At 35.2% G+C, this 15,709-nt stretch overlaps 1 protein-coding gene across 7 annotated transcripts in view; it reads right to left on the minus strand.

The window, feature by feature from the left end:
- The window catches only part of DZIP3 (DAZ interacting zinc finger protein 3), a 106,460-nt gene that overhangs the window by 76,575 nt on the left and 14,176 nt on the right, over nt 1-15,709 (minus strand). For all 7 annotated transcript variants that reach the window (XM_032299164.1, XM_032299166.1, XM_032299168.1 and 4 more), the window contains exons 2-5: nt 14,404-14,507; nt 11,366-11,438; nt 8,249-8,404; nt 2,683-2,799 (exon numbers count right to left, since the gene is read on the minus strand). In XM_032299164.1, coding sequence (XP_032155055.1) covers nt 2,683-2,799; nt 8,249-8,404; nt 11,366-11,438; nt 14,404-14,435 — 378 coding nt within the window. In that variant the 5' untranslated portion in view covers nt 14,436-14,507. The remainder of the gene's footprint in view (nt 1-2,682; nt 2,800-8,248; nt 8,405-11,365; nt 11,439-14,403; nt 14,508-15,709) is intronic.

Genomic DNA, 15,709 nt, shown 5'->3' on the forward strand with positions numbered 1-15,709 from the left:
AGAACAAAAAGTAGAGGAAGAAAGAATTCATCCTTTTTTTGCTTCCAGCCTACTTGCTGGGGCTGGGACATCTCATCTCCGCTTCTGCCCTCACCCTTGGATTTATATCATTAGCTCCCATAGTTCTTAGCCTTCAGAACTGGGATGAATTATACCACCAGCATTCCTGGGTCTCTAGATTACAGAGAGCAGATCATGGGAATTGCTGAGCCTCCATAATCACATGAGCAAATTCCTCATAATAAATCACATATATATTCCTTATAATCATGTATACACACATGTGTGTATAAGTATTTGTGTGTATGTTTTGTACATATAAAACAGAACACACACACACACACACACACACACACACACAGCAAAACAGTTTGGTTTCTCTGGAGAACCCTGGACTCCTCTGCTCTTAAGCTCTATATTGACTGAGATTATAGACCTATCTTTTGTCACATTACCCTTTTTCATCAAGATTACCCTGTATCATAAACAAGATTTTAAAAAATACATAGAACAATGAATATCCATAGGATATAACCTTTCTTTTTATAGTGATCTAACGTATTCTCTCACCTTGTACACTTCTAATGACCAACAGTATAAAATGAAGAGATAAATGATTGGGATTAGAAATTTGGCTTCAAACTGATCTCAGTAGAGATAGACATATGTGTTTGTTCTTGATAGACTAAGTGAGTTTATTAATATAAACTCCCCATAACATCTAAGTGTTAGAATTCCCATCCCTGAAGAGGCAGTAAAATGTTGTAGTTCAGACCATAGACTACATGGACTGTATCCTGAATAGAGTCAAGATTACATGGACTGCATCCTGACTCCACTACTTACTACCTGGTCAAGTTAGCAAGTTATTTAACCTCTGTGCCTCGGTTTCCTCATCTACAAAATGGGAATAATAAGATGGGGTAGTTATGAACAGTGAAAGAATTAATTCTCACAAAGTGCTGAGAACAGTGGCTGTCATAAACACTAAATACGTGTGAGCTATTATTTTGCAATGAAAAGAAAACAGCTTCATGAATAACACAACAGAGACTAGCTAAATACAATTCTAAATAAAACATTTCTAAGAACAAGATAAGATGCAGGATTGTGGTAATGCTGTAATTAGAAGAAGAAAAACCCTGGAATTTAAAGATGCAAGTGGTACATTTCTAACCTAAATCCCCGTCCTTTTATCCTACCTTACCCCCATCAGCAAAGATTATTCCAAGAACTAGAAAAACAGGAATATGGAGATGCTATTGGCAAATGCACCTCCATCATACATAATCCATTGTTGCCTCCTACAAGATTGTCTTGTCCCTCTTTGGTGGCCTTAAAGGACAGGGAGAGTAATTTAGACAGAGTAGTAGACTGCTTTGATCATGACAAAGCCACTGCTCACAAGTACTACCAAGAGCTACCAAGAGAGAAACTCTTCCATTTCCTAGTGCAAGACTCATCTTTGAAGTAATGTCTGAGTAAAGAGGGTTAAGACATGGGTACCTGTTAAGGCTGATTTACATTGATTTGTTTCATTCAAGGGCAATCTGGTCAGTAGGAGAAATAGCAAGTCTGCCACATCCCCAAAGTTCTGAGGATTACAAAATGTAAACCCCCCATTTTCTTTGTTTCCTCATTGGAATCCAACTAGAATCTCCTTCTGAATGGTATATCTCATTAGGAATTAGGGTAAGAACCCTAATTCCTAGAATACTAAATAAGAATCATTTTTCCATCTTTTTGTACATCATTATGATATGGGATTTGATGTCTTAGCTCCCTTTTCTGGTCTCTGGGTAGTCCTTTTTTGAAGATAAATCTATTTATTGCTAAAGTATCATTTGGTCTTAAACACATAAATACATTTTGTTAATTTTACCTACAACAGAAATCTCAGAAGAAAGAGAAACTGAGTATGGTTTAAAGACAGAATTTTTTTCTTTTTTAAATTGATAAATAAAAATTGTATATATTTATCATATACAATATGACATTATAAAATATGTATACACTGTGAAATGACTAACTCAAGCTAATTAACATGTATAACCTCACATATTTATAATTTTTGTGAAAATACTTAAAATTTACTCTCAGCAATTTTTCAAAATTATAATACATTGTTATTAACTATAGTCACTATGTTCTACAATAGATCTCTTGAACTTGTTCCTCATATCTAACTGAAATTTTATATCTTTTGACTAACATCTCCTCGGCCTATACTCCTAACCTCTTATCATCACTGTATTCTCTGCTTCTGTGAGTCAACTCCTAGATTCCACATTCAAACGACATCATGCAGTATTTGTCCTTCTATAGTTGGCTTATTTTTTTTTAACTTTATGATTCTCTATTTCTAATTGGGAAAGTCAATTTCTATTAGTTCAAGTTTATCTTAAGATGAAGAATTTTGTGGTAGGTAAGGGGACTAGAATAGGCTTATTACAGAGCTTATTACAATCACATAAGAAAGTACAAGACATATAAGTCATCTATAAGTCATATAAGAAAGTACTAGACACAGAAAGGCAATAAATTTATATGTACCCTTTTCTAGAGGTAAAAGAGAAAAATAAAAATAGGCCCACACCTTAAAATAAGCATGCATTAGCTGTTTTCTCACTGAGAAATATTGACCCAGTCCATTATTTCACATTTTCAAAGGCAAACACTTACAGTATAATTAGTAGCTTGAATGTTCCTGAGTGCTGCTTCCAGTTGTGTTATCAAGAAACGTAAAGTCAAAGCAGGGACAATTTCCTCACCATTCTGGCTGTTAGCTGCAACTTCTCTCTGTGGAAAATAATTTAGTTAAAAAAGTCTTTAAGTCTGAACAAATATCTACATATGTTTACATTATACAAATAATTCATGCTCACTGGAGAAAATTTGAAAAATAGGATGAAAATGGTTTTAAAAAAAATCCATACCATCCAGATACACTGTTTTCATGTTTGTTTTTAAGTAGTTTTTTTTTTTTTCCCCTTTTATTTATTTTATTGCATTTTAGGTTGGGGTACATGTGAAGAACATGCAAAATTGTTGCATAGGAACACACGTGGCAGTGTGATTCGCTGCCTTCCTCCCCATCACCTACATCTGGCATTTCTCCCCTTGCTATCTCTCCCCAGCTTCCCACCCCCCACCGTCCCTCCCCTATTTCCCCCCAACTGACCCCAGTGTGTAGTGCTCCCCTCCCTGTGTCCATGTGTTCTCATTGTTCAACACCCGCCTATGAGTGAGAACATGCGGTGTTTGATCTTCTGCTCTTCTTTAAGTAGTTTTTAAGTCGTCTAATGAATGTCATTTGTAACTATTTCCTTAAAACATTTTTTAAAAAGGCATTCCTATACCTGTCAAGGGGTTAGCAACATCCACACCTACTTCAGAGGAAAGTGGTAATCCCACTTCACTCTCATACATTCTACTGTGTGAAATAGCTAAAATCTTTCAGCTCTGAGCCAGTCTGTGGTAAACAGGAATGCTGGCATTAATAGCAATAAAGGGGTAAACCATTTTATGCTGCAATCTGATTGCAGCTGAGCTAATGCATGCTTTATTATGTACTATAGTTTATTTACATGGTTGAAATGAAAGGTAGGACTATGTCTTTGTGTCCATTCCCCAATGCTTTCTACCTGACAAGTGCTTGCTTTAAATCACATTACCTGTTTAATGATGTATAATCTGCATGGAAAATTTAATCTACATTTCCATTAACTTGGTTTCCATATATAATATTTTCCTGTTTCTTTCCTAGCCGACTAGATACTTTATTTCAGTCTCCCTAGCCATCAATTGAATGAGCCTCTTCTCTATCAATACATATTCTCTAGATAAAGTACTCCACTATCATAATTTTACATAGTGTCTACACACTGACAGTTTCCAAATTTTCATTTCTGGCCAAGAACTATCACCTGTATTCCAGGCTCACAGCCAACTCAACAATATCTCTTGAATTTGAATAGAAATATAAAACATAATACTGAAGTTCCACCTCTGTCAAACAGTCTAGGTGGTTTCAAATCAATCTCCCCAGTGAGAATGACTAAAACAACTGGACAAAACATAAACTAATTATCTGAGAGCAATGGAATTCTACCAAGACAATGAAAATGAACACCTCTGAAAGGAAATCTCTGGGAAGCTGACTTTCGGAGCTAATTTTCTCATTAAAGTAACTGCTACATTCAGTTGTGGCATAGCCTTCAGCAGATTTGCGAGGCTGCGGAGAAGACTGGAGTGCATGGTCTGTAAGGAAGAGCAGCCCTGATAAACAGCTCATTCTTTTGATTGAGGCCCTGTTTTGGTTACAATGGAAGTGGACCTGAATTCAAGGATTTCAATGGAAATAGTCTATTTGGGAAGAACAGAGACAATGGTAGAAAAGTGGAAAAGTAATAAAGTAAAGGAAAAGTACGCTTTAAGTTAAAGGATATGTTATTAAGCTAGTTACCCATGGTGGGCCACTGCAGTTATTACAACTGGGAAATTTTGGAAAGCTCAAAATTACAAATCAGTATTAACCAACAAAACAGAAGAGGCAACTGGGATACTCATATAACTTCCAAGACCTACTGACTGAGTGCTTTCTGGGGTAATGGGGAAATATTAATTCCTTGGATTTTCTGAACTGCCATGAGAAGTACTTTATCCTGTTTTAGAAAAAAAAAAAATCCCTGAGGCATAGAGATATAGATATGAAAAACTACAATTGTCCAGGGCATACGGAAAATATTGGTAGGATCCAATTGGTATGGGAAGAGCACTGACAGAGTCTGCTACAAAAAGTAGAGAAACTGACCCTTCTTCAAAGAACTAAGTAAAGATTGGAATCATCTCTACCCCAGGTTGAATTAAATAATTTACTAGAAAAACAAAAATAAAAATAACTAGAAAAAATTTTGTCCAGTTTTCTCAGTTCTTCACAGAGGAAGGTTGCTATGAGACAAACCAGGCAGCTACTCCAATAAGCAGAATTATCTTTACTATTTTCAAGGGCTACAGTATTTGTATTTATGTTTTCATATTCATTCATGATTTTGGATATTTTTGCTTTCTTTTTTGGACATACTTATTAAGCATTTGTCAATTTTATTGTTCTTTTCAAAAAAGCAAGTTTTGGATTTATCGATCCTTCCTATTTTATGCTTTAAATAGATTTCATTAGTTTTAAATCTCTTTATCATTTCCTTTTTGAGTGCTTTTAGTTTGCTGTTCTTCCATTAACCTCTTGAATGTATGCTTAGATAAATGATATTCAATCTTGCTTCTTTTTTTTCTAATATTTACATCACATCGCAAGTTATAAATTTTCCTTGAAGCACAGCTTTATCTTATAACACAAGATTTGATATGTTATTTTATTCAGTTCAAAAATGTGTTTAACTTCTGTTGTGATTTCTTCTTTGACCAGTTGGTTACCTAGAGGTATATCTCTTAACTTATGAACATATGGTTTTCAGATTATTGCTTTTATTGATTTCTAGATTAACTGAATGTTAGAGAACATACTCTGTTATGTTTTGATACTTTGAAATTTGATGGGGCTTGCTTTGTGACCTAGTAGATGGTCAGTTTTTTGTAAATGTTCTGTGTGCACTTAAAAAGGATACATATTCTGCCACTGTTGGGTGTAGTGTTTATACATGTGTCTCAGGTAGACCGAGTCTGCTATAGTTCTACTAATTTTGTGTCCATGTTCTCTCATTTATTAACAGAAGTATGTTAAAATATCCCACTGAGATTGATTTGTCTGTTTCCTTTAGTATTATCTATTTTTACCATCTTATCATTCATGAAAGTTCTGTAGATATTTGGGTCTACTTCTGGAACTTATCTTCTATTTTCTAGACATGTCTGTGGTATAAAGAACAAGTAACATAATCTTTTAGTTATTAAAGCTTCAATAATAACTTTTTTTTTTTTTTTTTTTTTTGAGACGGGGTTTCGCTCTTGTTACCCAGGCTGGAGTGCAATGGCGCGATCTCGGCTCACCGCTACCTCCGCCTCCTGGGTTCAGGCAATTCTCCTGCCTCAGCCTCCTGAGTAGCTGGGATTACAGGCACGTGCCACCATGCCCAGCTAATTTTTTGTATTTTTAGTAGAGACGGGGTTTCACCGTGTTGACCAGGATGGTCTCGATCTCTTGACCTCGTGATCCACCCGCCTGGCCTCCCAAAGTGCTGGGATTATAGGCTTGAGCCACCGCACCCGGCCCATAATAACTTTTAATGTTTAAGTAGGCAAATTCCCAGCCCTATTCCTTTATACTTTTCTTAATTTTCTTGGCTATTTTTCCTCTTATTTCCCATGTGAACTTTAGACTTGGCATTTAGGGACACTAACCAAAAAAATCCTATTGTTTTACTGGAGTTATGTGATATTTGTGGATTTTAATTTGTGGAAAATTGACAGCTTTAATATACTGTGTCTTCCTACATGCACTATTCCATTCATGTGGTCATTTCTTACACTTTCAATAGAATTTTAGAAAGTTTTATTTATTGTTTTAATAAGGAGTACTGACTTCTAAACTTAATGTGACTACAATCAGTGCTTGGGTACTTGCTAAAATGCAGATTCCCAGATCTATCCCCAGAGATTTTGATTCTTTAGAATTGATACAGGGTCAGATATTCTCATGTAAGTGGTTCAGAACAAGCTTAAGGAAATACTAGTTTATCTTGTACATTTCTTAAGTGTTTTACTCAGTATTTCAGTTTTGTTATTACTATAAATAAGTATAGTTCACCCTCCATATCCACAGGTTCTGCCTCCGTGGATTCAACCCACCATGGACTGAAACTATTTGAAAAATAAATAAATAGCAAGAATATAATAATTTAAAAAATTGAAAAGACAATATAGCATTTACATTGTATTAGGTATTATAAGTATTCTAGGGATGATATAATGTATACAGAAGAAGGTGTACAGGTTGTATGCAAATACTATGTCATTTTACATAAGAGACGGGCATTCTTGGATTTTTGTACTGAGGGCTGTTCTGGAACTAGCATCCCACAGATAACAAAAGATGACTGTACTGTTCTTCTATTTTTACATTCTAGTTGGTATTTTTTACATATCTGAAGGCTACTGATTTCTGTCTTGTTTCTAAGTGATTTCCAAAACATAAGAGGGAAATGATGGCATTATTCTATCAATTTCAAGCCAGAATTGCCTTATACTGTGGTAAGTTATCTCAGTTAATGTTATAATTGTACATAAAGTCTTATGAATATCTTCAGAGTTTGTTAGAATTTTTAATGATACTAGTATTAAAGTGTTTCATGGAAATAATTATATATTCTTTCATAGAAATACAAATGTAGCCTTCTCAAGACAACTATGGTGCTTTGCCCTTCTCTTCCCTAGTTAATTGCCACAAAGAAAAGAGTATATAATTTTCTTTAACTTCAGAAAACTCTATTAATTTAAGAAATGGTACCCTTTTTATGCTAAAAATTACCACAAATTATATAGAAAAACTACTTTCTAGATGGAAATCTACAATATATCCTCTGGAATATTATATGAATAATTCCAAAAGTTTTGGAGATGATTTTTGAAAATAAATTTTTGACAAATGTGTAACTTTTTTTTTTTTTTTGAGACACGGTCTTGCTTTGTCTCCCAGGCTGGAGTTCAGTGACATGATCTCAGCTCACTGCACCTCCATCTCCTGAGTTCAAGTGATTCTCCTGCCTCAGCCTCCCGAGTAGCTAGGATCACAGGCATGTGCCACCATGTCCGGCTAATTTTTGTATTTTTGGTAGAGATGAAGCTTCACCATGTTGGTTTAAGTTCTGACCTCAGTGATCCACACACCTCGGCCTCCCAAAGTGCTGGGATTACAGGCGTGAGCCACCATGCCCAGCCAAATGTGTTAACATTTTGAGTTAGGAGACCAAAAGCAGTCCCCTGTCCCAGAGTGGCATGTTATAGGTTGTTAGTAGGACTGGAATAAACACTAGACCTTGTAGTCAACAGCTTACAAGCTACCAACCCACATTCCTACCATTATCCTTAAAAGGCTAGCACCACATGACTCTATTTGCTCAATGTTTTAAAAGTCTACAGTCAAGGTTGTACCAAAGCCCTTTACAACAGATAAGACAGAGATATTTTTCAAGACTTTGGCTACATTGTGTGGTTAAAATTTTTTTTTTTTTAATTAAAAAAGTCATATAGAGATAGCTGCACTTCTGCCACAAAGATCAAATTATGATGTTACCTGCATAGTTTGGAAGGAAAAATCTTCTTGTAAGAACTTCTTAATGTGAGGAACCACACCTTTTGGTAGAGTATTAATTGCACTTAATAACTTCTTCACTTCTAATAGTAGGTTAACAGGAACAAGATCAGTAGGAACATTCTTTTCCTGTTTGTCCTAGAAGACATTTTGATTAAAAATTTACACAATTATGCATATTCTCATTTACTCTATTATCAAAATCAGCCAAAGCGTTAAAAAAGGAACAAAGCTCCCTTTACCTTGTTCTTCTAGCTTCTATGACAGAACTATAGAAAATCTAAGGAAGAATAATATACGTTCTCTGCTTTCTAGGAACTTAAAATATTACATATATTCTCAGTAACAGGAAAATTATATCTAACTGTGCTTTTTACATTATATGACTGATGCTTCATCTATTAAATACAGAGCAATTTGAAAATGAATAGTTGTAATAGTTTAAAATTGTGAACAAAGTAGTAAAGTAGAATGACATCTCAATTCAGTCAGAGCTCTATAAATAGTAATAATTTTCAGGAATTTATTCTTCCAGAATTAATAAAGGCATTAGTAATTTGATAACTACACCATCAAGTCCTGCTGGAATATCTATTAACATTAGTTGTGAAGAACCAGTGGACAACAGAGATAAATGGCCTATAACAGATGGATGACGGCCTTCCTTCAAACCTTAAGAAGCCAGAGATCTTATACTCTGCTGAAACTTCTAGGAATATGATTATGTTGCTGTTGATCTTTGAAAATAAGAATTTCTTATTGTAGAAGCCGCATAGAGCTTGAGATGCTGAAAATGCCCTGGTATGGGGTAATTCTTTCACTTTCAGTTCTCTAATAGATCTGTAAATAACTAGAAATGAATAAAGTCCACTGCAGGACTATCTGCCTAATCTAACTATGATGTTCTGCCCTTCTCTTCTCTAGTTAGTTGCCACAAAGAAAAGAGTTTGCAGAGGTTATCCAGTAACTTAGGAGGGGAAAATATGTAAACATAAAATAACCCTGGTATGTGGTATTCACCTGTATGAGGTTTTCACCGTAAAAAATGGGTTTGAGTGCTACGTTAAGATTCCTCCATCCCCATCTATATTCAACAAATGTACCTTAGATTTTATAGCATTTCATAAGATTATGTATGCAGAAAAACGTTAACAGTTTACTGTCTATGAAGGATGTTCATTGTACTACCATTCATTTTACAATCCTTGCAATCTTTCTATAGGTTTGAAATTTTTCAAAAAGTTAAAAAAAATTCTACCAAGTAACTAGAAAAACCCCTTATAAAGAATGATCAATATCAGTGGTGCACATAATTCAAACTAAAGGTCAATTCTAGTCAAAAGTAACTGTAGAATCATCTGATACTAATTTAAAAGTTTATACAAAGGCAAGATTATAGCATGACAAACCATTTTTCAACAGGGAATACTATAAACTTCATGCCTACAGGGTCTTGCTTTGTCACATAGGCTGGCGTGCAGTGGCATGAACACAGTTCACTGCAGCCTCGACCTCCCAAGCACAAGTGATCCTCCCACCTCAGCCTCTCGAGTAGCTGGAAATACAAGTACGCACCACCACACCCGGCTAATTTTGGTATTTTTAGTAGAGACGATGTTCACCATGTTGTATAGGCTGGTCTCAAATTCTTGAGCTTAAGCAGTCAATCTGCCTGCTTAAGTCAATCTCCCAAAGTGCTGGGATTACAGGCGTGAGCCACCATGCCTGGTCCAGAATTTTAATTTTTTAAGTTAGTTGTCATAATATTTGATGCTTAATCCACTTTGACAAAATTGATTTAATATCTAAACAAAATTCAGGTCAAAGTGTCCACCTTTCTCGCTTTTTGTATTCCTAATTCTATATATAGAAATGCCTTTTCTGGATCTAGTCCCCTGGTTCTTGCCTTTGCTCAACTGTACAATTCCACATATATTTGCATGTAATGTACTTCCTCTGCAACATTGTTTACAGTGATAACCTCATGCAGGTGAATACCATGGTTATTTTATGTTTATATATTTTCCCTTCCTAAGTTACTGGATAACCTCTGCAAACTTTCCTACCTATGTTCCTGCTAACATGTTTCTACTCAAGTCTCATGTTGAATTGTAATTCCTAGTGTTAGAGGAGGGACCTGAAAGAAGAGATTGGATCACTGAGGTGGTTTCTAATAGTTTAGTATCATCTCCCTAGTGCTATCTCATGATATAGTTCTTACATTATGTGGTTGTTTGAAAGTGTATGGCACCTTCCCCTTTGCTCTCTCTCCGGCTGCCATGTGAAGATATGCTTGCTTCCCTTTGCCTTCTCCCATGATTCTAAGTTTCCTGAGGACTACCCAGCCATGTGGCCTCCTGTCCAGCCTGAGAAAATGTGATTCAATTAAACCTCTTTTCTTCATAAATTACTCAGTCTCAGGTAGTTCTTTATAGCAGTATAAGAACAGACTGATATACTTATTAACAAGTGGATTCATTACATAAAACTATATGGAAGGTAGAAGTTATACTAATGAGCTCTTCATCAACCTTTCACAAAATATATGAACATATGATGTTCATACAACTATTTTTAACTACCACAAAAGCATATCACTGGTACTAAAAGCCTTTTCTGTATAATGCAGTTATTCTCTTTCATTTAGACCTAGGAGTTCTAACCATAAAGATAAAAATAAATAATAAACTTAAGCTCAAAAATGACTCAAACTTCTTACTAAATAAAACTCTGATGTATATATGTGTGTTTTCTTTATATGTGCGTAGTTTTATTGTTGTTTTGCTTGAATGTTCCCTAAAAAAAAAATGAGGGATTTCTTAAAATTGACTGTTGGGCTATTTATGGATAACTCTATTCATTTTTTTCCTAATTTTTAGTTATGGTGAGGAATGGTGTTTAGAATGACAACCCTGAGACACACTATCAATCATCAAAGCAAGATTCAATTGGACCATTTTACTAATGAAGGTAGGAAGGCAGACCCACTCAAAAGATTTTAACACATAACTAGACTAGCTAAATTTATCACGGCATTTGCATATATAATTAGTTATTATCAATTAAATAAAAGTTAATGAAAGTTAAACTTTGTCTTACCAGTTGAACAGATGATGATTTTTCTGGTTTATTCTCAGTTTCTTCCTTCCTCTGATCCTCCACATGGGGATGCCTATTTTAAATGAAAATAAGGTGCATTAAGAACATCTCCTCACAAAGAACACAAATTATAGTAAGGAATCTAACAACTAATTATTGTCTGAAAGTGCAACCAAAGCGTATCAAAGACTGGTAATGGTGGTAGGTGCCATATCTCTTTAGGGACTCAAGTTAAGAAAGACAAATTAGGTCATGCCCTTACTGGATGGTGGTAGAGAAAACAGCAAGCTGATTATGAAAAACACTGCATCCTTAATAGATATGCAGTAGACCAAAAAAATAGGAAGAAATACTTATAGCACTGTTTCAAGGTAAAGGAAAAAGGTCTTAAAAGGGTTGAGATTTTGTGTGTTTGTTTACGAAGATATTACAGGTTAGGGAGACATCTATCTTAAATAGATCATTTTATTTTTTGTTTGGGGTTCCTAAACTTCTAATTGTCCAGTGTTCCAAAATATTTTTAAATGAGAAAAAATGTCATATTTAGAAATTATTAACTATTTGGGTAATAAGGAATCACTTGACAGGTTTTGCTTTTAACCTTAGCTCAAAATATGAACATATTGCAGTATTATACACTGAACAGAAAATTTTATTTATAGTATTGCTTTTGCCTCCATACAGAATCATTGCATAGGAACCATAATATAGGGTCATATATGATTTATTTAATATTAACTTTGGACTCCAGAAGAGATAACACTGAGGTGAGAAATTTATTTGATGGATTTATACAGAATCGTACTTTATAAATATTATCTTACTTGACTTTACATTTATGTATTCATTTGACAACCACTTATCATCTAATATATGCTAACTGATTTTATTGGGGTAAAGTGGGACAGATAAATAAAATGTTATCCATTTTCAAACTTCTAGTGGAAGTTTCTACAAAAGATGATATACACATGCAAACATTTCACAATATGATTTTCAGTGCTCTTTAAGGTACCATCATGGTAAAAAGAAACCTATTAACTGTCTTTTCCTCTACATCCAAGTGGGGCCCCACTTGCCCACAAAAAATAAAGCAAAACACAAATTATATCCGTGTGTTACCAAGGAATGAAAAATACTACAGTAGTATTCTGAAGTCTTTCAAGGTTTGAGAAAGAGTATAAAATGTTCTCAAATGTATACTCTACCAGCAAACTCAATTTTATGATCATTCCCTCCTTAACCCAATATTTCTCAATCCCAGATGCGTATTAAAATCAGCTGAAGCTTTTGAAACATCCAGATGCCCAAAACCTACTTCATGTCTTCTGAATCAAAAGTGTCATGTTAGGCTGCTATATTTTCTATAGGCTCCATTACAAATTTTGATGTGTAACCCCAACTTATCTTCACTTGCTCCTCTGTACAAAATAAAACTAAATCTCTTAGCAACACTGTCACAATACTCTCCAAGAATTTTTCTTAAGTACTTTTTCTTGCTATTTCCTCACCTAAGCCAAATGACCTCTCATCCTACCTTGCCTCTAAACCCATCACAATGTTTCTCAACCTTTTTTTTTTTTTTTTTTGAGACGGAGTTTCGCTCTTGTTACCCAGGCTGGAGTGCAATGGCGCGATCTCGGCTCACCGCAACCTCCGCCTCCTGGGTTCAGGCAATTCTCCTGCCTCAGCCTCCTGAGTAGCTGGGATTACAGGCATGCACCACCATGCCCAGCTAATTTTTTGTAGTTTTAGTAGAGACGGGGTTTCACCATGTTGACCAGGATGGTCTCGATCTTTTGACCTCGTGATCCACCCGCCTCGGCCTCCCAAAGTGCTGGGATTACAGGCGTGAGCCACCGTGCCCGGCTTCTCAACCTTTAAAGATCAGTTCAAATGTTACTTTGTGGAAACTCACTCAAATCATCAGTCAATAATTATTTTTTCTTCCTATAGACAGCCATTGTATCTCTAATAGTTATGCAATTTTCCTAAAGATATAATTACTTTTTGCATATGTTCCCATTATTATTATAAGCTATCTCTAGGTATGCAAACATTGTCTAGTCTTTATTCCTAAGCACCAAAGAATCAGTACATGCTTTTGTAAAATAAATAGGTCATGCTACTTATTATATGAGATAGTTCAAGCCTGGAGGGAGATCTCCAATATGAACCTGTTTAGCATTATATGAGGTACAGGTGGACTGAACTTGCCCTGCTTAGAGAAAAGATCATGTCATTTGGCCTTGGCCCACTGAACCACTCAGTAAAGTCTTTTGCATTATGCTTAAATTACTCTTTAGAAAATGGGGATAATAAGAGCACTCACTTCATAGAGTTGTTATGAGGTTTTTGAGTAAAACATAATGTAAAAACAACAATGTTAACATAGTAAGTCTATGTAAGCACCTGCTAAATGATAAAACATCTTGATGAGAAAGACTGAACAGTAAGGTATGGCACATTTTTCAATTCTTAGCTCTTAAGTGAGGATGTAATCCCTAGTGAACTTTTGTAAAATTAGATTTCACCCAGTCTACATCACCCACAATCAAACTTGCTGAAATGTCTTGAAGCATAAGGGTCTCCTGTCCACACTAGCGTCCCAAGGTTATGTGGAAAAAACAAATATTACGTCTTATGGAATACAACAAAGGCAGTTCATTTCTGTCAACCTATCTCCTTTACCCCTGGGGTCCCCAGCCCCCAGGCCACAGACAGGTACAGGTACATGGCCTGTTAAGAACTAGGTTGCACAGCAAGCAGGAAGTAAGCAGTGGGTAAGCATTACCACCTGAGCTCCACCTTCTGTCAGATCAGCAGCACCATGAGATTCTCACAGGAGTGCAAACTATTGTGAACTGCCTATTCCAGGGACCTAAGTTGCCCACTCCTTATGAGAATCCAATGCCTGATGATCTAAAGTGGAACAGTTTCATCCCAAAACCATTCTCCCCACCCCTATCATCTGCAGAAAATTTGTTTTCCATGAAACCAGTTCCTGGTGCCAAAAAGGTTGGGGACTACTGCCTTACCTCACAAAAAATTCTTCTGGTAGAGAGTCCATGCTGCACAAGGTTTCTTTACAAAAGTCTTACTCCACTGCTTGCAAACTGACTTTAAATACTGCCCTTTAGTGCTGTAAGGAAAATAATATTTTTATAAAGGTAGGAAAGTTACACTCTCCCCACTATTAAAACAGAACATGACCATCTGAAAAAAATTTGAAACATCTCTAAAAGAAGAAAATAAATCACATAGTTTCACCACCTAAACATAATCACTACCCATCCTTTAATATGCTTATTTTTTACCAAGCATAGGTATATTTTACCAATTTGTAATCATATTAAATAGAAGATGTTCTACCCCACCTTTTTCAATACTGAGTGTTATAGCAAAAGAATCTTTCATGTTATTTTATCCTCCTAGTAAACATTCTTAAAGGCTATACAATAGCTGGTTGATTGGGATTTCCTTGGCCATTTCCTTATAGTTGGACATTTAATTTTCCATTTTTTCTATTAGAAATAGTTCCATGATAAACTCCATTGTCCACAAAGCTTTTTCCATATTTATGATTCTTTATAATAAATTCTCAAAAGTAAAATTAATATATCAAAAGACATAAACATTTCATTGTTAAATGGCTTCCCAAAAGGTTTTTACTAATTTATTTCCCACAGAGGTATATATGACTTCCTGTTTAACACAATCTTTTATGACAGCACTGTTTTGTTTTCTTTTAGTCTACAAATAAGATGTAGTTACTTTTTCCCCCAAATCATGATTCTACGTCTCCATAAAATAGGAGACACAGGGTGTAAAGAACACTGGCACAATATCTCATTCAAATATCAACTGATGTTGTGGATATTTCCTGAAAGAAAAATAATGCTGAGGCAATACAAATGAAAACAAAGGGACTAGAGTATCATAAGTATGTATATTTATTTATATAGCTATATATTCCAAGAACAACTCTTCTAAAACTGGTCCTATTTTATCTCCTTACTGAGAGTTGAAGCCTGTAGACTCCAGTGCTTTGTGCTAGGCTGGCTTCCTTTTCTGATCCTACCCTAAGCTCAGAAAGTGTTAAATCACATGTAAAACTATTGCTATATGCTCTGGGCAAAAGAAGGAATAGAGGAAATAGAAAAGAAAGTGGCAGCAATAGCATAAATGAAACAGACATGGATTGCCTTGGTGCCAAGCACAAGGCTGGATGACGTTTCTCATTTATTGTTCCTGAACTGCTTATATATCTCAGTAATTGAGTAGCCATTTCTGTAACAGTATATTTAATACAATTCCATAAATTAGGTTGGTACATCTTTTCTA

The sequence above is a fragment of the Sapajus apella genome, unplaced genomic scaffold, assembly GCF_009761245.1.
Source record: "Sapajus apella isolate SASKATOON/1434 unplaced genomic scaffold, GSC_monkey_1.0 scaffold40, whole genome shotgun sequence".
NCBI lineage: Eukaryota > Metazoa > Chordata > Mammalia > Primates > Cebidae > Sapajus > Sapajus apella.